Here is a 25,539-nt window from a genome sequence, read left to right as displayed (position 1 = left end):
TACCATTTTGCATTCTCACCAGCAATAAATGAGAGCTCCTGTTGATTCATATCCTTGCCAACATTTGGTGGTATCAGTCTAAACCATTGATACCACCAAATGCTGGCAAGATTTTGCCATTCTAATAGGTGTAGAGTGGGTTGTTTTAATTTTCAATTTCCTGCTGACATACGATATTGAACATTTTTCATACGCTCCCTTGCTACCTGTAGATCTTCTTTGGAGAGGTACCTGTTAAATTCTTTAGTCGATTTTTAAAAATCAGCTGCTTGTTTCTTATTGTTGAGTTTTAGAGTTCTTTGTATATTTTGGGTAAAGTCCTTTATCAGTTGTATAATTTTCAAATCTTTTCTCCGAGTCTGTGTCCTGTTTTTTTTTTTTTTTTTTTTTTTTTTGAGACAAAGTTTTGCTCTGTTGCCCAGGCTGGAATACAGTGGCACAATCTTGGCTTACTGCAACCTCTGCCTCCAGGAGTGACTCTCATGCCTCAGCCTCCCAAGTAATTGGGATTACAGGCGTGCGCCAACACACCTGGCTAATTTTTGTATTTTTTAGTAGAGACGGGTTTTTGCTATGTTGGCCAGGCCGGTTTAGAACTCCTGACTTCAGGTAATCTGCCTGTCTTGGCATCCCAAAGTGCTGGGATTACAGGCGTGAGCAACCGTGCCCAGTCCCCAGTGTGAGTCTTGTTTCTTCATTCTCCTGACATTGTCTCTTGCAGAATGGAAGTTTTTAATTTTAATGAAGTCCACTGTATCAATTGTTTCTATCATGGTTCATGCCTTTGGTGTTGTATCTGAAAAGTGATCACCATACTCAAGGTCATCTGGGTTTTCTTCTATAGAGTTTTATAGTTTGGCATTTTACATTTACATATAGTTTGGCATTTTACATTTGATTTTTGTGAAGGATGTAAGGTTATGTCTAGATTAATTTTTTCTTTTTTGCATGTGAATGTCCATTTCCAGCACCATTTGTTGAAAGGTCTGTGTTTGCTTGCCTTTGCTCCTTTGTCAAAGATGGGTTCTCTGTATATTTGTCTCGGTCCATTTCTGGGCTTTCTGTCTGTTCCATTGATGTATTTGTCTGTTGTTTCTGCCAATACCACACTGTCTTGATTACTGTAGCTTTATAGTAAGTTTTAAAGTCAGATAGTGTCAGTTGTCTGGCATTTTCTCCTCCTTCAATATCATGTTGTTTTTTTCTGGGTCTTTTTCCTTTCTATATAAACTTTACTTTTTAAATTTTTATATATATTTTTAAGAGACAGGGTCTTGCTCTGTCACTCTGAGGCCCTGCTTAAGCTCCTGTAGGTAAAACTCACAAAAATATTTGTCCCCCTGGCGTCTTGAACTCAGAGTTGTCCACACTGAGGTGCCAGCATTGTCAGTTTAAATTTTCCTATCCCAGTACTGGTTCCTGGGGAGGTAGTTCTGCTTGTGGGTTTCTGCTCTAGTAAGCTAAGATTCTCTCTATCTGCCTGCTTCTCTCTCCACTTTTGGGAGCGGTGGTTTGCCCTGTGACCTCAGTTCTCTGAAGGATCTAAAAAGAGTTGTAGATTTGTCAGTTTGTTCAGTTTTTACTTGATGTCAGGACCGAGTGGCCATTTTTAAGCTCCTTACGTACCAGACTGGAAACCAGAAATCCAATACTGTATCTACATTTTAAAACAAAACTGTGGGCCAGGCGTGATGGCTTACACCTGTAATCCCAGCACTTTGGGAGGCTGAGGTGGGTGAATCACTTGAGATCAAGAGTTTGAGACCAGACCAGCCTGGTTAACATGGTGAAACCCCATCTCTACTAAAAATACAAAAATACTAGTCGGGCGTGGTGGTGTGTGCCTGTAGTCCCAGGTACTTGGGAGGCTGAGGCAGGAGAATCACTTGAACCCAGGAGGTGGAGGATGCCGTGAGCTGAGATCGTGCCGCTGCACTCCAGTCTGGGTGACAGAGCGAGACTCCATCTCAATAAATAAATTAAATAAATAAATAAATAGTTACCGAATCACTTAAATGCATCTACTGGCATCTAAATACTATAATGCTTTGAAACATATCATCATAAATTTACAAAACATAAAACAGGCTCTTTTTTAACTTTTAAATATTTATGTTTCATTTTTTCCTCCTCAAACGTATATTTTCATACTGCTTCTTTCCCATAATTTTTCCTAATGTGATGTGTTTTAATGTTTGCAAATCTTTTAATGATCACTATATTATACTTTTTTGAAACAAAAATATGTATTTAAATTTTGAGCATAACTAACCAAAGGACCACATTATATACACTTGGATAAATAAGTATTAACATAAACATAAACTTGGACAACAATGTATCTCTTAATGAGATGAATAGTATGTACCTGTAGATGTACTTATGGATGAATATAACTTATTGCTAGAATGAGGCAGGGTTTAACATCAACTTTATCCCTATTTTTTCCTTGTTATAGTTATAAGTGCTGAAATAATTTGTTCATGCAAATGTGTAGGTGGAATGGAAGAAGTTTGTTACAATGATGCCACTCAATTCCTTGAACTTCTGAGTTATTTAACAAAAATAGCAAAATAATTTCTTATTATTATTGCCATTAAAAGTAATTTGAATGGTCTGTCCAGTGACAATTTGTTAATATCATCCTTCAAATTTGTTGCAAGCAATGAATTAGAAATGACCTAAACTGCAAAAGGATTTGTTGTCAAGCCATTAGAATCATTTGCTTTTTCTCTTTCTGGGAATTCTAGAAAAGTCTATATCAAGACTTGTTAAATGATTCTTAATTATATCCCTTATTCTTTTACCTGAAAGCAACTTATTCAACTAGATATAACCAGAAAGAGTTGGGGAAATGGAAATATTGGTAATTTAATTATGCCATTGCCAATCAAGTAATTTTTGATAAAACGGTATTATCATTTGCTTAAAACCGTTTTTAAAAATCAAACTCTCGGGACTACAGTTTTAGATTACTAACTGCAGAAAATACCATCCAACCAAATTGGCAAAACCAGTCCTCACTGTCAAACCTACTAAAAACTACAAACCAAGAAAATGTATTTTCAATTCAAATGCATTAATGTATTTTCAGTTCAAATGTATTAATGTATTTCAAGAAGCTATATAAAAACCACTCAGAAATAAATGATAGAATGGATTGTGTAAAACAGAATCAGTCAAGATTAAAATGATGTAGATCTAATATAATGTTATGAACAAGATAATAAATCAATGCATTTAATTTATAGTAATGCAATGTAATTTATAGATAAAATTATGTGATATTTATAGGAAGAAGAGTATGATTTTTAAAAGGCATGTTATTCCTTCTCTAAATATTGGCACACACGTGTGTGTGTGTGTGTGTGTGTGTGTGTGTGTGTGTATCAAATTCTAGTGTTTGCCCTTTGGGAATAATTAAATAAATTTGAAAAACAAATAATTATCTTGGTAAGATACCATGATCAAACTTTTCCTATGTATTTAAAAATAGAAAAAGAGCATATATTACTAAAAAGTAATTGGTCTGGAGGCAGATAATAATTTTATTTTTTGTTATAAAGAGGCAGAATGAGATGAATTACATTACAGAGAATGAGATGAATTAGGATGACCTATAAATAGAATAAATATTTTATGATGTAAGTTGATAAAACAGGTTTTTCACTTCCTTTTTAAATAATGCATATGAAGTTTGTAAAAAATCATGTGAATGTTTTACCCATGTATTTATTCCAATATATCTCAAAAAATTTGATAATTCTAGAAAATATTCCAGTCACATTTCTAAGAAGCAGCAATACCAGCCTATATAGCTTTGGTTTATTGAAGTGATTTTAAAGTGAATAGCTGGAAAAAAAAGGCTTACTCTTAACTACAAGAGAAAAGCCACTTTTAGGATTCAATATGAATGTTAAGAATAGCTGGAAAAATGCTTACCCTTAACTATATGAAAAAGCCATTTTTAGCATTCAATATTTCTTTCCAATGCTCCTTTTGCTTTGAGTTCTTGGGCCTTATCCCTAAAGATCCATGTGTTCTTTGACAATGTTGGGAAAAGAAGAGGCAAAGTTTTAGGCAAAAATTTGCATTATTCTCCACTCTACCATATTGAGTTTCTAACACTAGCCTTCACCTGTAACAGAAATGTGTATAAGACAAAGACAGGAAGCTTTCATAGGTTCATGGTGTTTGATGGTCACTAACTGGGATTTCCATTTGGTTTGTCCTGAAGGCTTAACCCCCTTCCACTCCTTTCAATGCAACATATTAAGGTTTGGATGGTGCCTTTCTTTTGTAAAGTGGAGTAAGCATGGTTTTGGACCCAGAGACATTCTTGAGCTGGTTAATTTTAGGAAAGTGTACCATCAGAAGCTGAGGATCTGCACACTGATTCCTTTAAAACTACCTGTTCATGGGATACCTTTTGAAAAGTCTTTGCGTGTCCATGGGTATATGTATCCTAGTTTAAGGAGACCTCTATCTTAAACTTTCTGGAGTATGACAAACCAACCAACTTAATGGCAGACAATTCTATACTGAGAAAAGTTAGGGAGCTCTTTAAGAATAGGTGTCCTGTGTTGTTGGTTGAAAGGCTGGCTCTTGATAACTGTATGTGTGGGTTCAAGCAATCCTCCCACCTCAGACTCCCCAGTAACTGGGATTACAAGCATGCACCACCACGCCTGGCTAATTTTTCTATTTTTAGTGGAGACAGGGTTTCACCATGTTGGCCAGGCTGGTCTCGAATTCCTGATCTCAAATGATTCACTCGCTTCGGTCTCCCAAAGTGCTGGGATTACAGACATGAGCCACAGTGCCCGGCCTAGTCTCAATCTTTGTTGGGTTCTCTTCACCTCCCCAGATTCAAACAAGTGTCCACAATGTTTACAGAAGCAGGAGAGGGGCCTCCAGTTTTCAACCCAGGGCTGTTCTAGTGCTGCCATCATTGTCTGAGCCCACATAATTACTAGAAGGGAGAAGATTCATTGCACCTGTCACAGGCACCTGCAGTCTGTTCCCAGGTGGAACTCCCCTGCCTAGTGGCTCACATCCTCATCTCTCCAGGTCCTGCCACCGACACCTGGTGCTTGTGGGATCTATAGACATTTGGTCCTTTCTCTGCAATTTGGAGAGATCTCCTCTCTCATTGTCTTCTTCTTTACAGAGTATCCCTCCAAGTTTCTCTGGCTTCAGGAAAACAGCAGTCAGGAAGGCAGGCCGTCTACCAGTAACTTGAGCTCATAGCACCTACAAAGGAGTGTATATCACGGGGCCCTAATATCTGCTTGGAGTGGGGGCAGGGAAAAGACAGAACACAAAATCTGAAGGAATATATCCATAAATGGTCCTGTTTTCCTACTACTATTCATAAATGGCTAACATTATTCATTACTCTCTGCTCGTGAAGATGATCAGATTTAATTCTCAAAACTTTACCATGTTTTAAATACCAGACAACTGACGCTCAGAGAGTTTGAGTAACTTCCCCAGTAACAGCAGAGCTGAGATTAGAACCCGAGTCTGTTGGGCTCCCAAGTTCAAACCCTATGCTGTATTTTCTCTCCTGTGGGAGCACAGTGAGCTGCCAGCATAGGTTAGCTGCAGCATGAGTTCCCAGATAGCTCAATGAATTCATCCATGGAATACCGCTGCCTGGAGCTCTCCATCTGGTTGTCAGAGTGCATTTGCCAAGACTCAAGAACAACAGTGCTGCTTTGGGCATAATTAATGTTTAGACAATAACTGGTCAGCATGTTCAGCTGCTTCTTGAGGTCACTCCTGGGATAGGAAAATAGGACCCTGTATTGGCATAAACAGGATGTTTGTTTTCTTTGTGCTCTATCACTAGGCCATTATCTCGGTCATGTAGAAGTTACACCAAATTGCTCAGGTGCAGATTCAGAAAGGGGGAGGATACGACCCGGCCTAGTTTTGTGCTGTTTAAAATAGAAAATGAATGAATCTGAAATCCGTTTCTGCTCAATATGATTCTTTGATTTGTATTTTAATAAAGTCCTAAAAGAACATTTAAAAAGTCTTAGGTCAGTTTTGAAATCATATTGCGCGGCCCATAAAGAATTCCTGTTTATGGGGTCAAAAGCTAATGTAGTCAGGAAATCAATACATAGTTATTACGGCCCTAATACCTGCCACCTCTTGCCCACCTTCGCCCCCCCACCTCTGGGCATGATGGGTGATTCAAAGACTGGTGGAGCTCTTGACTCAAGTTATTTATAATATGCTTCATAGTTTTCAAATGCTGTACACATCAGAATCATCTCTGAAGCTTGTCAAAGACAGGGCTGTCTGGGCCCCACTACAGACCCACTGAATCAAAATCTCAGGGAGTGGGCTGGATTTCTTTACATGTACTTAACAAGCTCCTTGTGTGATTCTGATACTCATTAGTTTTCAAGCCAGCCACATGGTTGATGTTGTTTTGGTAATATAAACTGTTACAATAGAAAACATCACAGGAAGTATGTATAGGAGATATAGCGGCATATATATGTACGCTATTGAAATTTCCTATAGGGCAGGCATGGTGGCTCATGCCTGTAATCCTAGCACTTTGGGAGGCTGAGGTAGGTGGATCACTTGAGGTCAGGACTCCGAGACCAGCCTGGCCAACATGGTGAAAACCCATCTCTACTAAACATACAAAATTTAGCCAGGTGTGGTGGTAGGCACCTGTAATCCCAACCACTCAGGAGGCTGAGGCAGGAGAATTGCTTGAACCCAGAAGGTGAAGGTTGCAGTGAACTGAGATCGCACCACTGCACTTCAGCCTGGGCAACAGAGGGAGACTCTGGCAAAAAAGGGGGTGGGGGGTGGAGAGAGAGAGAATCACAGATAATAATATCTATTATTGTAAATAATAATAAATATTTGTTGAGTATCTATATGTATCAGGCTTTGTTAATTCATTCAACAAATATTGTTAAAAGCCTACTAGGGGCCAGGTATGGTACATGAGAAAATGAAACAAACAAAAGTTCCTACCCTCAGGGATTGTATAGGGGAACACCAACAATAAAACTAAATAAAACAGTTACATGAGACAAGTGTCATAGGGAGAAGTAACGCAGGAGGGGATCACAATTCAGAAGAGGGTGGGGCTGCTCAGGAGGCCGAGGGAGGAGAATTGCTTGAACCCGGGAGGCGGAGGTTGCAGTGAGCCACGATTGCACCATCGCACTCCAACCTGGGCAACAAGAGCAAAACTCCATACAAAAAAAGCAAACAAAAAAAGAAGAGGGTGGGGGAAAGAATTGAGGGAGAGGATGAGGTGGAATAGTTGGAGCACAACTATTCCAGGTTTGGGGAACAGTACAAAGCCCTGACCAGAGGAGGAGCATTCAAGAAACTGCAAGGAGGCCAGGGAGCTGGGAGACACTAGGATATTGGTCAGGGAGGCAAGGAGTGGGCAGAGGTGTGGGTCTTGTCGGCCACTGGAGGACTTTGGTTTTACTCTGAGTGAGATGGGAAGGGTTCTGAGTTTGGGAATGACATAGACTTACAAGCTTCAACAGGCTCATTCTGGCCAATGAGAATATGTTGTTGGGAGTTGGCAAGGCCGGAATCAGGAGATCAGTTAAGAGGCTGCTGCAGTCATCCCTGGGAGAGAGGATGAAGGGGCAGGGATGGGAGCAGTGAACGTGCTGAGAAAAACATGGTTTCCTGGTGTGCTCTGAAGACAGAGCCTGCAGTTTAGCTGATGGCTTGGATGTAGATTATGTGGAGGGACTACAACAGAAAGTTTTCCAAGGATGCTGAGGCTGACACTGGCTGTGCTTACTCCGTGGCCAGGTTTGATTCTGAGTGTGAGCCATCATTTGGTTCCAAAAAAATGATTATATTTTCATTTTTAAAATGTATCTTGTGAGATTAGGCAGTATTTGTCTTTCTGTGTCTGGCTTATTTTACTTAACAAAATATCCTCCAGATCCATCCATGTTGCCATAAAGGACAGGATTTTGTTCCTTTTCACAGCTACATAGTATTCCATTGTGTTTATTTGCCACTTATATATGGAATCTAAAGAAGCTGATCTTATGGAAATAGAGAGTAGAACAGTAGTTACCAGATGCTGGGGAAGGTAGGTGGTGGGGGACAGGGAGAGGTTCAGCAACAAGTACCAAGTTATAGTCCGGAGGAGTAAGTTCTGGTGTTCTATTGCACAGTAGGGTGACTATGGTTAACAATGCTGTATATTTCAAAATAGCTATAAGACAGAATTTTGAATGTTCTTACCACAAAGAAATGATAAAGCTATGAGGTGATGGATATTCTAAATATCCTGATTTGATTATTATACAATGTATACATGCCTGAAAACATCACACTACCCCATAAATATTACACATCAATAATTTTTTTTAAATTAAACACATATTGTACACTTAACATTAGTGAATTTACTGGCTGAGCACAATGGCTCATGCCTGTAATCCTAATTTGGGAGGCTGAGGCCGGCGGATCACTTGCAGTCGGGAGTTCGAGACCAGTCTGGCCAACATGGTGAAATCCCTTCTCTACTAAAACACAAAAATTAGCTGGAGGTCATGGCGCGTGCCTGTAATCCCAGCTACTCAGTGGGCTGAGGCAGGAGAATCACTTGAACCTGGGAGGCGGAGGTTGCAGTGAGCTGAGATCGCACCACTGCATTCCAGCCTGGGTGACAGAACAAGACTGTCTCAAAAAAAAAAAAAAAGTAGTGAAATATTATAAATACATAAGACTTTAAAGAAAATCTCTTATTGCAAGGAGCAGTCAGGGAAGCTCTGACTGGCCGCCACAAGACTCTCGCTGGAATCTTGGTAAACAGGGACAGCACCCACAGTGCTATTTCTTCCTGACACATAGGCGATCTTAGGAAAGCTGCCTTGGCCAACCAAAAGATAGGAGAGTGAATAGTATTTATTGTTCAGTTTGGTTTAAAGCACTTTTTTGGTAAGTCCTTAAAAAATCTTTTCTAAGGCTGATAGTGGAGGATATTACTATCCCCATTTGAAGGTTCAGGAATCTGAGATCTAGAAAGGATGAAAGATGTGGAAAGGATGAACTCTACTAGATCAAATCTTTGATTTTACGACTTTCTCCTCTTAATTGAGTGGCCTGTTGTGTAGTGACTGGCCCTCAATCCAGGGAACAGAAGTATATTTCTCCCTCTCTCTCTCTCTCTGGGGGTGTGTGTGTGTCTGTGTCTGTGTGTGTGTGTGTGTGTGTGTGTGTGTGTATGTCTGTCTATCTGTCTCATACTTGGGTTACTAAGTACAATGATCTAGTAAAAGAATTGGAACTGATTGTTCAAATCATTCAAACCTTCTATATAAATCAGGCCTCTTCTCTGCCTTCTGTTTATGTTCATTTGGTCATTTTATTTCTGCATGGCAATTTTCACTGAGGAGTGGGATAGGAAAATAAAAAGATATGAAAGTCATTAGGTAGTGTAGAGAAGAATTTTAATAGAAGCCTCAGTGGAGAATGCAGATGTAATTAGCACTAAAATGAAATTCTGAATTGCCGGTGGATTTCAGCTTACTTTACTCTCCAAATCCTTTGTTCCCTTGAAAATGTGAGTTCAATTATGCCAAGCACCTAGCGAGGCTGTGCTGCTTTTGTCCTGCTGAAGAAGCCTTGTCTGCACCAGGGTGGCCGTGAGCAGGGAGGGCCTGGTCCGAGTAATAGAATTTAATGCATTTGCCTGTTTCAGTTTGCAGTGATGATCTCACCCACAAATTCAAAGGTTTCACCGTGATGAATGAAGCGGAGAGATATGAAGCTCTCAGACACTGTCGCTATGTAGATGAAGTAATCAGAAATGCTCCCTGGACACTCACGCCAGAGTTTCTGGAAAAACACAAGGTACTTGTCATTCTCCTGTATTCCCTAAGTAGCAAGAGTAGGGAGTCTGCTTCTGCAGCCAAGACTACAGAAAGCCCAAAGTCTCTCTCAATTCCTAAAAGAGGTAACTTCAGGAACTGTCATGTGGCATTGCTTGATGTGGCACCTTTCTTCCGCCCAAGTCTGAGGACTGGTGTCCTCTCACTTCTTTGCGTATGGGCCCTGAAGCTAGAACACCCAGGTCCAAATCCTGCCTCTATCTCTTCCTCGTTGTCAGACCTTGAACAAAATATCTAAGCACACTGTACTCGCTTACCTCAACTGTAAAATGGGATGATGTTGGCATCTTCCTTGTGATATGTTTTGAAGATCTAAGAGATAATCTTAGTTAACCAGTTAGAATACTGGCTGGTCCATAGCAAGAGTGCCAAAAATGTCACTGTCACCACCATCACCACTGTAATTGTTGATGCTTATCGATTCACGGGCATTCTTTTTCATGGAATAAATGAACACACATCTTATCCAGAAAGTCACAGGTCAGCCTTCAAAGAAAGTACTTTATATCTATGATTTTGTGACCCTGAGAATCCTACTGACATAAGATTTTTATTAGTTGAAAACATGAGAAATTCTTTTGATCTGCATCAAATTATGTGCTTTGCATCTCCCTACCAGCCCTACATTAGGAGCTATTCTTTCCTTTTATAAGCAGTACAAAAAAATAAGATTAAGCTGTTCTAAGAATTTTCTTTTCTATTTTTAAAGCCACGATGCAGAAGAGAATAGAGAACACTGATAAATGTGCATGAGTAATAGCCGAGGAGACAATTTCCCAGTGAGAATCAAAAGAAAAAGGAAAAACTACAATATGATTTACTTCCAGTAATCACTACCACATTTTTTACTAAGCATCTATTGTATATTCAACATGTGCTAGGCATTATGGGGGATACTTATAATGATAATGATGCCCTGTAATTTATTGAGTATTTACCATGTGCCCGGCACTGTGCTAAGGGCTTTGTCATTATATGAATTGAATTCAGTCTCACAGCTACCCTGAGAAGTTGTTATTATACATTGGAGAGGAAGAGGAACTAAGTTTGAGTACTAAGAATAGAATTAATAATAATAATAATAATAATAATAATAAACACTGATTGAGGATTTACTCCGTACTAATTATTTTTAAGCATTTTTACATAATTATATCATTTAATCCAGTGATTCTCAGCTGGGGTGAGATTGCCCTGAGGAACATTTGGGAATGTCTTGAGACATTTGGGGTTATCACAGCTAGAGGGGTACTGCTGGCATCTAGTGGGTAAAAGCCAGGGATGTTGCTAAGCATGTGCCAATGCACAGGACAATTCCTGACACCAAAGAATTCTCCAGTCCCGAATGCCACTAGTAGTGAGCTTCAGAAATCCTGAGGGAATAATTTCTCCCAACTTAGGAGTTACATAGCTAGTAAGTAGTGGGGCAGGGAATCATACAACTCTAAACTACCTCTCAAGTATTTAACTACTACTACTCTAAATTACCTCTCAAGGTAGAGTGAAATCCCATTATAAAGGGCTTTAAAATCTAGGCAGGGAGGGTTTACCTGATGTTGCAGGAAACAGGGATAAAGATGAAGATGACCAGAAAAAACAAACAAAAAAAAAACACTGTTTAAGGAGAATACCCCACGTGACAGCAGGATGGCTTGGAGAGGAGGGGGCCTACAGTGAGGAAGGCCAGATGCAAGTTGATGTCAGTAATCTGGGTGACCAGGTCCTGGGTTTGGTGTAGTTGCGATGGAGAGAGAATGATGGACACACACCTATACATGCATGTGTGCACAAACACACACACATCCCCCAGCGGAACCTATGATGAGTGAAATAAGTAGAGGAAGAAGGCTTATTCCAAGGTTTGGGTCTTCCCAAGACCCAAAATAAAATAGAATAAAAGTGCCATTGGAAGGGGTCACTTGTTTTCAGGAAGATGAATTAAATTCAGGACAGAATGATTTAAAGTGACAGCAAGATGTGGTAAAAGAGAAGGCTGCAGTGGGAGTTAAAAACACCCGGCCTGTTGCCCTGGTGGCCCACTCCAGTCTTTAAGCCTCAGGCAAATCTAACAAATTTTCTAGTTTCAGCACCTTATGTCCCAACTGAAGTAGTAACATGTGGCCCACCCACCTCACAAGGTGGTTATGAGGATCAAGAGGAGAAAGAGACAAATTCCTTTTCACGATATAAAATGTTATCTAAATGGGAGGGCCCATTGCCATCAGTGGGACAGGAAATGAAGATTTCGGTTCCTCATCATGGCAGGGATGATAAACATTCAAAGAATGAATGGGTTCTCTCAAGGAAAAACTTTAGATGCAGAAGGACAGAAGGCCAAGAAAACCTACTCTCATGGGTAGGAGAAGAAAGAGGGATCAGCAAAGGAGAGAAAGCAAAACATTTATTCTTCTAGTTTCCATTATCTCATAGAAATGGAAATAGTTGGAAATACACTTCAGCCAAGGATTCAGATCTCCACTATAAATGTAACATACAACTGCCTTATTTTGAAGAGGCATTTTGGAGTCACCATTCCTCCCTTCAAATCTGCAGACATGCACATCCATCCCAGTGGTGACATCACTCTTCTCTCTCTTCAACAGATTGACTTTGTGGCTCATGATGACATTCCGTATTCCTCTGCTGGCTCTGATGATGTTTACAAGCACATAAAGGAAGCAGGTGAGGCATCCTCCTGTGCTCACCTGTCCACCACATCACAATAATCAGGTGTAATAAGAGATATCTGCCCTGGGACATCTGCAGCATATACAAACAGGGAGTTACAACTTTACGTGTCCCCCAAACAGCTTCTACAAGCCACTGTTAACATGTCCTAAGGCTCAGTCATAGCACAGATACCAGCTAGGTATTTATATAGGAATGAACCTGAGCACTGAAGTGCTCAATTTCAGGCCTCAAGCTCGATTTCAGGGCTCATCAAATGAAAATTGCAGGACCCCATTGCTTAAAGGGCAGTCATTTTCCCCATTCATAATCAAGTCTTCACAATGAAATTATTGTATACTCCCAAGAAATTTCCTTCTAGAAGATAGATAGATAACTGACTAGTTAATGATCTAGACTCCTTGTCTCCAAAATTAGTCCTGCCATATTTCTAGTGTCATCTTGTCACATGTTAGTAATATTATCAGGTACCACATGTGGAAGCAAAAAAATGGGTGAATGTTTTAATGGCTTGGCTTATTTTCTGCTATTTTTTAAATCTACCATGCATCTCATCTATAGGCACTGTGGGTACGCCCATGCATACCTTCCTATATATATTAAACCATTATCTGGCAGGTGCATGTACTATAGAGAGTTACCATATGTGTAAGGTTTCAAGAAGTCTAATGCTCCCTGCATTATACTAGAGCCATTGTTGACATGTGCCATCAGAGGCATCTTCCCCACTCCTGGGGACCAATGAGACTCCACTCAGCTTGCTCCCACTATTTCCTACTCAGCCTGCTGCTGCAGCAGCCTTTTCCTGGTACTCATGAACCTTCAGATTCTTGAGGTAGGATGGCCTCCTAGGGGTCACTGACCCAGGCTCCCTTCCCCTTATTGGCATCATTGCCAGCTCCTGGCAGAACTGATGCTTTTACATTTCCCATGATGGGAAACTCCCTGCCTTCTAAGGCAGCCTGTTCCCTCTTTGGATGATTTTGGCTGTCATTGTTTAATATATGAATCCCCTGAGTGCATCTATAAGCCAGGAATTGTATGAGAGAAAATGAATAAGACATAGACCTCACCCTTGAGAGAGAGCATAGATAGACATAAATAATTACCCCAAATATAACCAGCCTGTGGCAGAGTGTATACAGCGGGCCAGGGTGGCGTGTCTGAAGCTGGGACTGTATGAAGAAGCAGAGCATATCTGGAGAAAATAAACATGTTAATATAGTGTAGAGTGTGTGGAGGTAGGAGGCGGAGACGGAGACTAGCAGGATGAGGCTTGCTTTTATATGTTGTTACATGGAATCAAATCCTGCTCTGAGGGAGGGGAGTGCCATGATCGGGACTTTTGTGTGGGAAGGAGCAACTGGGGGCCATAAGTGGTTTCTGTAACTAAACTTAATTAGGAGGTCCCATTTCCATAGCTGACAGAAAAAAAAAAAAAAAAAACACTTGACATGTGAAGTCATTCAGACTCTTCTAGGTTTGTACTTAGATTGTATAGAGTAAACTTTTTTGCCTTTTTCTCTTGAGGTGATCTAAGTTTCTGGCACACTCTGGCCTGGCATGGGATGGGGAACTTAAGTTGTGAGGTCTCAAGACCTGCTCAGCCATCAACCCCACCTACCAGACCCCTGTGGCAGCCTCTGAGACTCTGTCACCTCCCCGCTTTGGCCTGGCCAGGTCACAGCCTCTGATGCAGGATTCCCTTCCCTGTGCTATAGGTGTGCTGCCCAGCAGTCATGCTGATCTTAAATCTTGGCTTCCTTCCATGTTCTTCTAGAAAGTCCCCAGGACATTTTGAAAGAAATGTCCTCCATAACCTCCTAGAGGGCAAGGGGAATTGGGCAATGGGAGTAAGCAGTTGTCAGGCCCTGTCTGACCTGCCTGCCATGTTGGCCTCTGTAAAACTATTTCCTTGCAAAATTCCTGGCAGCACAAGGTGCCAGTGGCCCTGCATTGACCTTTCTAAAGGGGTCTCTTCCCTGCCCCTGGCCCTGGGATTTGAACCTGAGTCAGACCAAGAGACAGACCCCACTCCTGTTCTCTCACTCCTGCTGTCTGCCTCCCGATCCCTCTCTGCACTCCTTCCCTCAACTCCCAGAGGTGTTTTCTTCATCCCGGAAGGCTGAAAACTGCCCCTTAATTAATTTCATGCCTTCCCGGTGTTAATTTACACTCCAGGGCTTATAGTCAAACATTCTGCACCCTAAGTCTACTCAGTCTCTGTTTCTTAATAATTCAAAAGACACTTCTGGGATTTAGAACACCCTTTTTATACTCCTCAAAGCCTGGCTCTTCCTAGTGAAATTATTGCCTTTTTTAACTCTTCTTTATAAACGATCCTTAAAAAGAGCCTGTTCTAGAAGTTGAAGGCTGAACACGATCTCCTGAACTCTCAGCTACATCTGCCTCGCCCTGAAGTGATCGAGGTCTCAGTGTCTGTGGGAACGGGGCCTCAGGACAGACATGATCCCTAGAAATGAAAAGAACATTGGATGCTAGTTTGAAAAATTACTGTTATGTAGAATGTATGTATTGTCCCTGATGGCATTTTTGTTGGTTCACACTCCTTGGGGGCCAGCCTGGGAAGCTCTATGCCATTTCCTGCAGGGGTGGTGGTAGGGACTGTACCATCCTCTTAGGGAGGACTTCCTCAGGAGTCAAGATCATTGGATAAGAATGAGAGGCCTGACATTCTCAAGTCTCAATCTTGTTTGTGAGGAGTTCCAAGGAAGGAAACCTCATACACTTAGGACTTGGAAGTCTGCTCTGGAACTGGAGAAGAAACTGGCAGATGCCTCAGTTATATCAAGATGGGTTATGGCATGGCATGATTAATATTTATTTATTTACTTTACTTAGTTTATGAGACAAGGTCTCTGTCACTCAAGCTGGAGTATAGTGGTGCAATCATAGTTCTCTGCAACCTCGACTTTCTGGGCTCCGGTGATCCTCCCACCTCAGCCTCTCAAGTAGCTGGGACTACAGGCACACACCACCATGCCCAGCAAAAATTTTTTTTTGTAGAGATGGGGTCTCCCTATGTTACCCAGACTCATCTCAAACTCCTGGGCTCAAGTGATCCTCTCACCTCAGCCTCCCAAAGTGCTGGGATTACAGGTGTGAGTCACCATGCCTGGCTTGATTAATACCCTTTAAAGTAGTTGTAAGATGTGAGCTGTGAGCCAGCTGCTCCTTTCCTAAAATTTCCATAAGGATTTGTTACAGACCAGTGCTTATGAAACTTAGATGTGCCTACAGATCATCTGTGGAATCTTGTGAAAATTCAGATTCAGATTCAGATTCAGATTCAATTGGTCTGGTGGGGCCAGAGATTCCCATTTCTAGTAAGCTCTCAAGTTGTTAGATGCTGTAGGTCCATAGGCCTCATTTAAAGTAGCAAGGTTCTGGACCAGACATTCTCATCCAGCTGAATTATCTCCAGGGTTTCTTGAATCAGTGTTTCCTGGGGGTAATAGTTCCTTGGCTACCTTATAGTGTATAGAAATAAGCATTTGGTGGCAGTTTTCTTTCTGGGTGAGTGGCCGTCGGTGCGCTAAGAATATGTTGCTTTCCTGATCTGGGGAGTAAAATGTCAAGTTCCAGTTGTTTAGGTGTAGGAACCAGGTCCAACATTTTCCTAATTCTAGCAATCCAGCATCCCTATTGGTGCATAAGAAAGTGACTCCCAAAGTTAGTGACTTAAAAGAGTCACTTGATTTCACTCATGATTTTGTGGGGCAGGATTTTAGCAGAGGCCTGGCTGGGTAGTTCTTTCTTGGGGTGTCTCAAACAGTTGTAGTCAGATATTGGTTGAGGCTGCAGTCATCTGAAGGCTCGACTGGGCTGGGGCTCCGAGATGGTACGCTTATGTGGCTGACCTTGGATGCTGTCTATGATCATGGAGTTCAGTTGCAATTGCCACTGGGGCACACAGGTGGCCTCTTCATGTTGCTTGGCTTTCTCACAGCATGGCAGCTGAAAGGCAATATCTAGAGAGAAAGCAATCTTGACAGAAGCCACAAGGCTTCTTCTGACTTAGGCTTGGAAGTCACACAGAGTTCCTTTCGCCACATTCATTTGGTACAAGCAAGTCACTGAGGCCAGCCCAGATTCCAGGGGAAGGGAATTGTGGCCATCTTTAATCCACCACAGTGCCCTTTCCAAATTGAATAGTCAGGTGGTATTTTACTTGCCCTGGTAGTACAGGGTAAGACTCAGTGTGACTTTTCCTATGTGCAAGGACCCTTCCTTGTGCTGCATCAAATCTGCTCTACTGATTCCTTAGCAGAAGGGAGAATCACAGTAACAATCTATTTGGGACTCAGATAGAGAAGGCCACAGTTCATCATGGGAGAAAGATGCTGAGAAATGGCCTCAGCATCCATATTTGGCTCTCATACTCAAATCGTGGCTTATTTTGAAAGTCAAAAGTCTCTTTAAATGAAGCCAGAGATATCAAGGGCATGAATTAAGCTTTACAACGTTCTGCTCTGCTTGTCAGAACTATGTGTCAAAATCCTCTAACAAAGCTGGATGAAAAGATGGAGCTTAAATTAAATAGACTGTAAGGTCCACATTACTCATCACCATTCTAATATTGCCTACTACTGTTGAAAGTTTCCTTCATTAACATGTGCTTTGCTGCTTCTTAAAATAGCTCCATAACCAAATGCCGCAATTCTGAAAAGCATGATAAAAAAGGTTCTCTGATCATGCTCATTACCGAATATTTTTAGCAGAGCAATAATTAGGATTTGAAGGAAGCCGGGTACCTCATTATGTCAACAGAGGGCTTGGCTTCTTTCAGAGACCTACCTCGCAACCAGCCAAAGCAAATCTCTCCCTAAGCCAAATCTACTTTCAGTTACTCAAACACAGAGACCTCACCTTCTGGCTTCAAAGAAGGGGTAAGCTCATGGCATCGATGTGTTACATGACTTGCTAAAATCCATTAGTCACTAGAGAATGGTCTTATTATTTCAGCAGGAGGGGTGTGAGTAAAATATCTGCCTGCCGAAAGATGGGATGGATTTCTCACAAGAATGTTCCCCACTGTTCCCACAAAGGTGGGGATGTCGTCTGAGGGTTCTCCCACCCACCAGAACCTCCTGCACAGCTGGTTCAATTTGGGTGATATTTATATTCATGTGTTTAGATGTTTACATCTTCTGTCTTCCATTTGGTTGTCCATGTTAGATTCTTCTCTCTTAGAAGGTGATAAAAGAAGTGTTTGGCCTAGTGGCAAACCCCAACTGTCCTCTGACCATGGAAACAAAAGACACTGGTTGTCTTGTCTCAATATCATCAGCGCAATCTCCTACTGATACTATAAATGTGCAAATGACATCAAAAGAAAGCTCCAAAGGGACACCCTCATTGGAGCTGCAAAATGGAAACATTCAGAGAGAACTGGATTTGGAAGGGTACTTACAGATCAATATTCATCTAGTCATTCATTCAACAAACATTCTTATGGTGTCTGTCTGTCACCCAGTGCTGAGAATGTAGAAGAGGGAGAGAAAGGTGTGATCCCTTCTCTTGTGTAGCTTATAATCAGGTGGGGAAGATGGTTGTTGACCACGTTATTTTATAAAGATCTTGCTGCATTTGGAGGGAAGGGGAGTGGTCCATGGGAAGGAAAAACACACAGGAAGGCCTAGTCTGAGGATTGAGATATTTGCTTGAGGAAGTGACACTAAAGCTGAAGCCCAATGGATGCCCAAGAGTTAACCAGGTAGAGACTATGTCTGTGGCAGAGTGAGGGGAGGGGAGCCAGCCCTTTCAGGACACTGAAGAAATCCATCGTGGCTAGGCTGAGGCAGAGTCAGCCTACCGCCCAGCTCTACAGAATACAACAGCAGTCCACCCTGCAGTACTATAGCACGCAGGCCTTGGTAGAGGGAGTGAAGGGGAGAGGGTCTGAGATGAAATTGGAGGGAAGCGCAGGGAAGAGACCATGCAAACTGCTTCAGAGCCAAGTTAAGGATTTTACTCTGAATCCAGAGAAGAGCAGAAAGCCAGTGGAGGGTTTTGAGCAGACCTCTGACTTGCATCCAGTAAGAATGCTCTGTTGATCTTGCTCTGTGGGTTGAGGCAGACAAAAATGACATCACTGGAGACTGGTTTTGAGGTTCTTGCTGTGATCTTTGACCAAGATTTTGTTGAATTGGTTTAGGATGGAGGAAAGTGGGTGAATTAGGAAAACATTTAAGAAGTAGATTGGGAACTCAGTTGGATGTGGGGAGTGAGAGAGAAGGAAATGGTACAGATGAGTCCCAGGTCATCATGTCTAATCACCTTTTTCTTAGCTAAGGAGATTACAGTTAAGTAACTTGCCTTCAGAGGGTTCGAGTGACTTGCCCACATCTATAAACTGAGAACTCAATGCCCTTGTCCCCAGGCTCTGTCCATCATACTGTCCCATGTCTGATGCGTCTGTCTGAGTGGCTGTAATGATACGGCGTAGAAAGATCTCAGTTGCCAACAACATGTCATTGCAGTTTACAACAGAAGTGTGAACATAAACCTGATTCTTGTCTTTGTTAATATTTGTGACCTCTTTATAGCCCTATATTTGTTGATATATCCACATTTATCTCTGAAGACTTTAAGGAAGTTCCATTAGAACTTGGCATCCTCCGTTCTTGTTTATTTTTACTCAGTCCCACATATTCTAGATGAAAGGGCCTTTGAATGGTGAAACTACCATGTACAGTAGACTGTTCTTAGGAAGATAAACCATCTAACCATCCCTACAGGCATGCCTTTAGATCAGAGATGACACAAATAGTACACTTTTCTTCTTTTCCTTCAGTATAATGGGGAGGAAGTTTCCATTATTCAGGTCCCTTGGGATGAAGCGGAGTTGCTGTGATCTTACTAATTCATTGTCTCAGTTGTTAGTCTTGATTTACTTTCTCACTCAGTTTGCATTTACTGAGCACTTTCCATGTGCTAGACACAGGGGCTGATCTGGGTGCTGGGGATGCAAAGACAACTAAGGTGTTATTGGTGCTTTCAAAATGTTCATTTGCTACGTGGAGACGAATATTTAAATTTTTTTTTTTTTTTTTTTTTTTTTTTTTTTTTTTTTTTTTTTTTGAGACAGGGTCAGGCTAGAGTGAGGTAGCACAGTCACTGTTCACTGCAGCCTTGACCTTGGACTCAAGTGATCCTCCCACCTCAGTCTCCCAAGTAGCTGGGACCACAGGCGTGTGCCACCACACCCAGTTAATTTTTGTATTTTTTGTAAAGACTGGGTTTTGCCATGTTGCCCAGGCTGGTCTCGAACTCCTGGACTCAAATGATCTACCTGCCTCGGCCTTCTAAAGTACTGGGATTATAGGTATGAGCTGCCATACCTGGCCCAGTGTTTTTGTTAATGAAAGGTAAGTTAGGTTCTGAATGTTGTGGATTCTGCCTGGTGATGTCAGAAAAGACTTCCCAGAGGCATAACCTTGAAGCTGGACTTTGCAGGATGAGGAAGAGCTTTGCAGTTACTATGAGCAGAGAAGGGGTATTCAGGCCAGAAAGGAAAGGCTCAACATGGGCAAACAACGGGGGCCAGGCAAGTACATGGTGCATCCTGAAAACAGGTCTGAGATGATCAACATGTAGCTTTTAAGGTAGGGAGAAATTCCATAGCACTGAGGCTGGAAGAGTCACTTGGGGCCAGACATAAAGGGTTCATTGGCAACTTTGTCCTAGAAAGCGGGACCATTAAAAGAGATGGGTTAACTGAGGCGATCTTAATTTTTCCTCTATCTGCTCTTTTCTACTTGAACAGGGATGTTTGTTCCAACACAGAGAACAGAAGGCATCTCAACATCAGACATCATTACCAGAATTGTTCGTGACTATGATGTTTATGCACGACGCAACCTCCAGAGAGGGTACACAGCCAAGGAACTGAATGTCAGCTTTATTAATGTAAGCATGCCATCTCAAACTCTCTGAAGACCACCATGTCACACCACCACTGCCACCACTGCTGCTGTTTATTGAGCACTTACTAAGTGCTATGCAGTGTTCTCTCTCTCTCTTTTTTGTAGAGATGGGTCTTACTATGTATAATATTTTAAGTTTGATTTAGCTCGTTTTTTTTTTTTGTTTGTTTGTTTGTTTTTTTGAGGCAGAGTCTCACTATGTTGTCCGGAGTGGTCTTGAACTCCTGGGTTCAAGTGAGCCTCCTGCCTCAGCCTCCTGAGTAGCTGGGATTACAGGAATTTGCCATCATGCTTGTGCAGTGTCCTTAATGCTTTGTATTTATTGTCTCATTTAACCCACACGATAACCCATGATGTATTATTGTCCCCATTTTATAGATGACAAAACCAGTGTCCACAGGGGTAACATAAATTTACCAAAGAACACAGGTAGTGAGCTCCATATTTTATAAAGGTGCTTCCTTGCTTCCCTCCTCTTACCCCAAACTCTCTCTTTAGAGTTTTTAGACTTGGTTTAAGGGTTTCTTGGAGATCTGCCCCTTGTAAAAGGCAAGAGTTATCTTCTGCTGAAAGTAAAGGGAGGAAGGCAGAAGCAATGAAAAGCTAAACCCAGATAAACTTTTTTGTTCTAATGTTTTAAAAATTTCATTCGATTAAGGCCTTAAAGATGCTCATTAGAAACCTTAATGGCCATTTTGTGTTGTCCAAAGAAATTACAGCTGCTTAAATAAAGCCTAAAGCTTTTGGCTTCCTTTTGTAATTCTACCATACTGTTCCCACAGAGCTGCTGTTAGTTTAATAATAGAGCAATTGTTAAAACAATCTTTAAGTTCTGGGGTACATGTGCAGAACGTGCAGGTTTGTTACATAGGTATACATGCACCATGGTGGTTTACTGCACCCGTCAACCCATCATCTACATTAGGTATTTCTCCTGAAGCTATCCCTCCCCTAGCTCCTTACCCCCGAAGAGGCCCTGGTGTATGATGTTCCCCTCCCTGTGTCCATGTGTTCTCATTGTTCAACTCCCACTTATGAGTGAGAATATGCAGTGTTTGGTTTTCTGTTCCTGTGTCAGTTTGCTGTAAATGATGGTTTCCAGCTTTATCCATGTCCATGCAAAGGACATGCACTCATCCTTTTTTATGGCTGCATAGTATTCCATGGTGTATAGGTGCCACAATTTCTTTATCCAATCTATCATTGATGGACATTTAGGTTGGTTCCAAGTCTTTACTATTGTGAATAATGCTGCAATAAACATACATGTGCATGTGTCTTTATAGTAGACAAAGAATATTAACAGTGACTTAGATTCCCTCAGGATGCCATTTTTTATATAATAATAATAACAATAAATTTAAAACAAGCAAAATAAGCCGTTATAAAGCAAAGAAGGTAGCCCATTTGCTAGAGGTGATGTTAGTGGTTCTGAACAACTATATTTGCCTGTCCTCTGAGGGGCCGATATCTTTGATTAAAATAAGAACCCTCCATACATACAGAATTCCAACCCCCCACAGTAGATGCTTCGTTTTCAAAGGATGATTCATCTTCAAAACTAGATACTTAAAATTAAATGCAGCCATAATTATCCAATAGCTCACACGATTGACCATTGGTACCTTCAATATAGGAGGGGCTCATTAATTGTGAATTAGTGATCATGAATTATCTTTACAAGGCAGGGAGCATTGAGAGTCTAGGCTCTGTGACTTCATATAAGCTGGGCAACAAAATGTTGAGAAGTGTCAGAAAATGTCGGGTTTGAGTGGCACCAGAACAAGTGGCTGCACATAATTCAGTCAAAGTGATTATTTAGTATCTGATAGAGAATAAAGCCCTGGTTATTTCAATAAATTAAACTGTCTGTTCTTTTAAATTGAATTCGGTCAACCATCCAAGCATGTCAAGCCATTTCCAAAAGTTATTGCTCACTCTCTTTAAACGGCGTTTAGATAAGCCACTTAGCTCAAGGAACCGTGCAGGCAGTTCACACGCACTTGCTGCCTTCCTGTGACGGCAAACCTGGCTGCAGCTCAGAGATGAAATGATGTATTGCATGGGCGTGTAGACGAATCATGGAACCTCAGAGATGACAGCGACCTGATGCCAGTCAGTCACCCAGTCCAAGTCCCTCAATTTAGAGATGAGGAAAGCTGAGTCCAGAAAGGGGGCCTGGCCAAGGTCCTTCAGGTCAGGGAGAGGTAGAGGCAGCAGCAACTTCCCAGTCTCATGACTCCCAGGTACAGTGCTCATTCAGCTATTCTGTGCTGGCCTGAGAGCCATATATAGTTACTATTTCCAGTGCAGAATAAACTGTGGAAAAGAGTGATACAAGTGTTTTACTTGGATTACCTCATTTAATCCTCATCATGAGCCTACAAGGTGGGTGTGATGACTATGTCCAACATAGAGATGAGGAAACAGAGTCCCAGAGAAGTTGAACAACTCACCTAAGGTCATATAGTAAGTCATAGAAGACAGAATGACCCCCCATAGCATATATATGTGTATATATATGTATCAGTGGCAACACATATAGCTTCAAAAAATTCTGAAACACAGGCCAGGCACAGTGGCTCATGCCTGTAATCCTAGCACTTTGGGAGTCTGAGGCGAGTGGATCACTTGAGGTCAGGAGATCAGGACCAGCCTGGCCAACATGGTGAAACCCTGTCCCTACTAAAAATACAAAAAATTAGCTGGGTGTGGTGGTGTACACCTATTATCCCAGCTACTCAGGAGGCTGAGAATCACTTGAACCTGGGAGGCAGAGGTTGCAGTGAGCTGAGATTGTGGCTTTGCACTCCAGCCTGGGCAACAGAGTGAGAATCCATCTCAAAAAAAAATTTCTGAAACATAAAATGAACTTTAGTCCCACATAGTAAAGAAACATGATAAGCCTTCCTACCCCTTTAGGAGAAACATCATGATTTCATGGAGGAAGAGCCTTTGTCTCATGTTATTTTCATGGTTTTAATATTGCTCTCATCAGGTAAGAAAGACAAATGTCTCCACCACTTAATACTAATGAAACAACCAACACACACTGAGCATTTAGTAAATACTATGCTTTGTGCCAAGCGCTTTGCATGCACTGTCACAGCAACTCTAAGGTAGGGATGATTATCATCCCCATTTTACAGATGAGAAAACTGAGGTTTAGAGGTGACATGTGACTTGCCCAGCATATAATGGCTTCCAAGCACATAAGTAGACATTGCTTCAGAAAGACATAAGAAGAACAAAATCTGAGTCTAGAGAAACTATCAGTACAAAAGCTTTCATCGCCACCAAGGAAATCAATACAGTTGAATTAGTGTAGTGGAAAATATCATTACAGTGGAAATTTTAGTATAACACACAAGTTCCAAGGCCCAGTCAATGGCCCACTTATTTCAAGCAATATTGTTTTAACTATATCCCAGTAAAACGGAGAACACAGGCAGCTTCTGAACACTCACTGTGCATAATTCATACTTTTGTCTAAGTCCTGGCAGAATTGAATGGGGTTATATGCCCAATATCTACCCAGAACAAAAGACAGCTGTGTGTTTTTTAGTCTCCTCTTATATAAGTGAATCCAACTCAAAGACATTTAAAAGAAAGAAGATATTAAAACCACTGGTGCTTCCCTTTACATATCCAAATGGATTAATGGCAGATGACTTTTCTTGCAAGACGTGTGCCCTCCTATCAACCAAGCCCTTGGGAAATGGTAACATCTTGACTCTTTAGGTTGGGAACAAATACAAATTGAAATAAAACGTGAACTTTAATGTGAATGATTGATCTCCCTCATGTCCTCTTGGATAAATCTTTTTTTTTTTTCCTGTAAACTTTCACCAGGAGAAGAGGTACCGTTTCCAGAACCAGGTAGACAAAATGAAAGAAAAAGTCAAGAATGTAGAGGAAAGATCAAAGGAATTTGTGAACAGAGTGGAAGAAAAGAGCCATGATCTAATTCAAAAGTGGGAAGAGAAGTCAAGGGAATTTATTGGCAACTTCCTAGAATTGTTTGGACCTGATGGAGCATGGGTACGTAATTATTTCACTTGATCCCACAATGGTGAGTGTTTTCAGTTTATCGTCCTTTGTATGGAGCCACTCAAGGGTGCCTCTTATCTCACTTCCAACTGTGTGCCCTCTGCTTTGGGCATCAGCCTGAATGATGTAAAGTCACTTCCTTCTTGAGTTTCTGCTTTACCCATCAATATGGCACCCAGCAGCACCCAAAGCCAGGTCTGGTCTCAGTTTCTATTTCTTATCCAGAGCTTGGAAGCCATTTGGGTGATCATTGAGTGTCTATTACTTCATGGATTGATGCTGTCACTCATCTCAGTCTCCCAGTTGGAGATGATGAAAGTTCGGGAGCACAGATGAAGTGGGTTAGTGGCAGTACAGAGCTTCTGTTACAAGACATGGATGATGAGCTCTTGGATCAACTACTGGCATTTATGTTTTGGGGAGGAGGATCCAAAGAAATGTAATACATTAGTCAGTTTTTGTTTTCAGGAGCCCTCCTCTTTTACTGGTTGGAAGAGAAGGAGAAGTGGTAGGAGTTTGCCCTGCATCTGTGCCCATCGTGCCCTGATTTTCCCCTGGTTTTTCCATGGCATGCAAGTGTTGGGATAAGGCCCAACAGTCTTTGGGGACTGAGGCCATGATCTGAATCTTAAAACTGAGAGGGGGCCGGGTGCGGTGGCTCACGCCTGTAATCCCAGCACTTTGGGAGGCCGAGGCGGGTGGATCACGAGGTCAAGAGATCGAGACCATCCTGGTCAACATGGTGAAACCCCGTCTCTACTAAAAATACAAAAAATTAGCTGGGCATGGTGGCGCGTGCCTGTAGTCCCGGCTACTCGGGAGGCTGAGGCAGGAGAATTGCCTGAACCCAGGAGGCGGAGGTTGCGGTGAGCCGAGATCACACCATTGCACTCTAGCCTGGGTAACAAGAGTGAAACTCCGTCTCAAAAAAAAAAAAAAAA

At 41.6% G+C, this 25,539-nt stretch overlaps 1 protein-coding gene across 5 annotated transcripts in view; it reads left to right on the top strand.

The window, feature by feature from the left end:
- The window catches only part of PCYT1B (phosphate cytidylyltransferase 1, choline, beta), a 102,666-nt gene that overhangs the window by 64,833 nt on the left and 12,294 nt on the right, over positions 1-25,539 (top strand). For all 5 annotated transcript variants that reach the window (XM_032286157.1, XM_032286156.1, XM_032286159.1 and 2 more), the window contains 4 exons: positions 9,722-9,873; positions 12,515-12,593; positions 20,389-20,531; positions 24,401-24,589. In XM_032286157.1, coding sequence (XP_032142048.1) covers positions 9,722-9,873; positions 12,515-12,593; positions 20,389-20,531; positions 24,401-24,589 — 563 coding nt within the window. The remainder of the gene's footprint in view (positions 1-9,721; positions 9,874-12,514; positions 12,594-20,388; positions 20,532-24,400; positions 24,590-25,539) is intronic.

This window comes from Sapajus apella, unplaced genomic scaffold (genome assembly GCF_009761245.1).
Source record: "Sapajus apella isolate SASKATOON/1434 unplaced genomic scaffold, GSC_monkey_1.0 scaffold17, whole genome shotgun sequence".
Lineage (NCBI taxonomy): Eukaryota > Metazoa > Chordata > Mammalia > Primates > Cebidae > Sapajus > Sapajus apella.
Note: the sequence above shows the minus strand (reverse complement) of the source record. Positions and strands in the feature narration are given on the sequence as shown.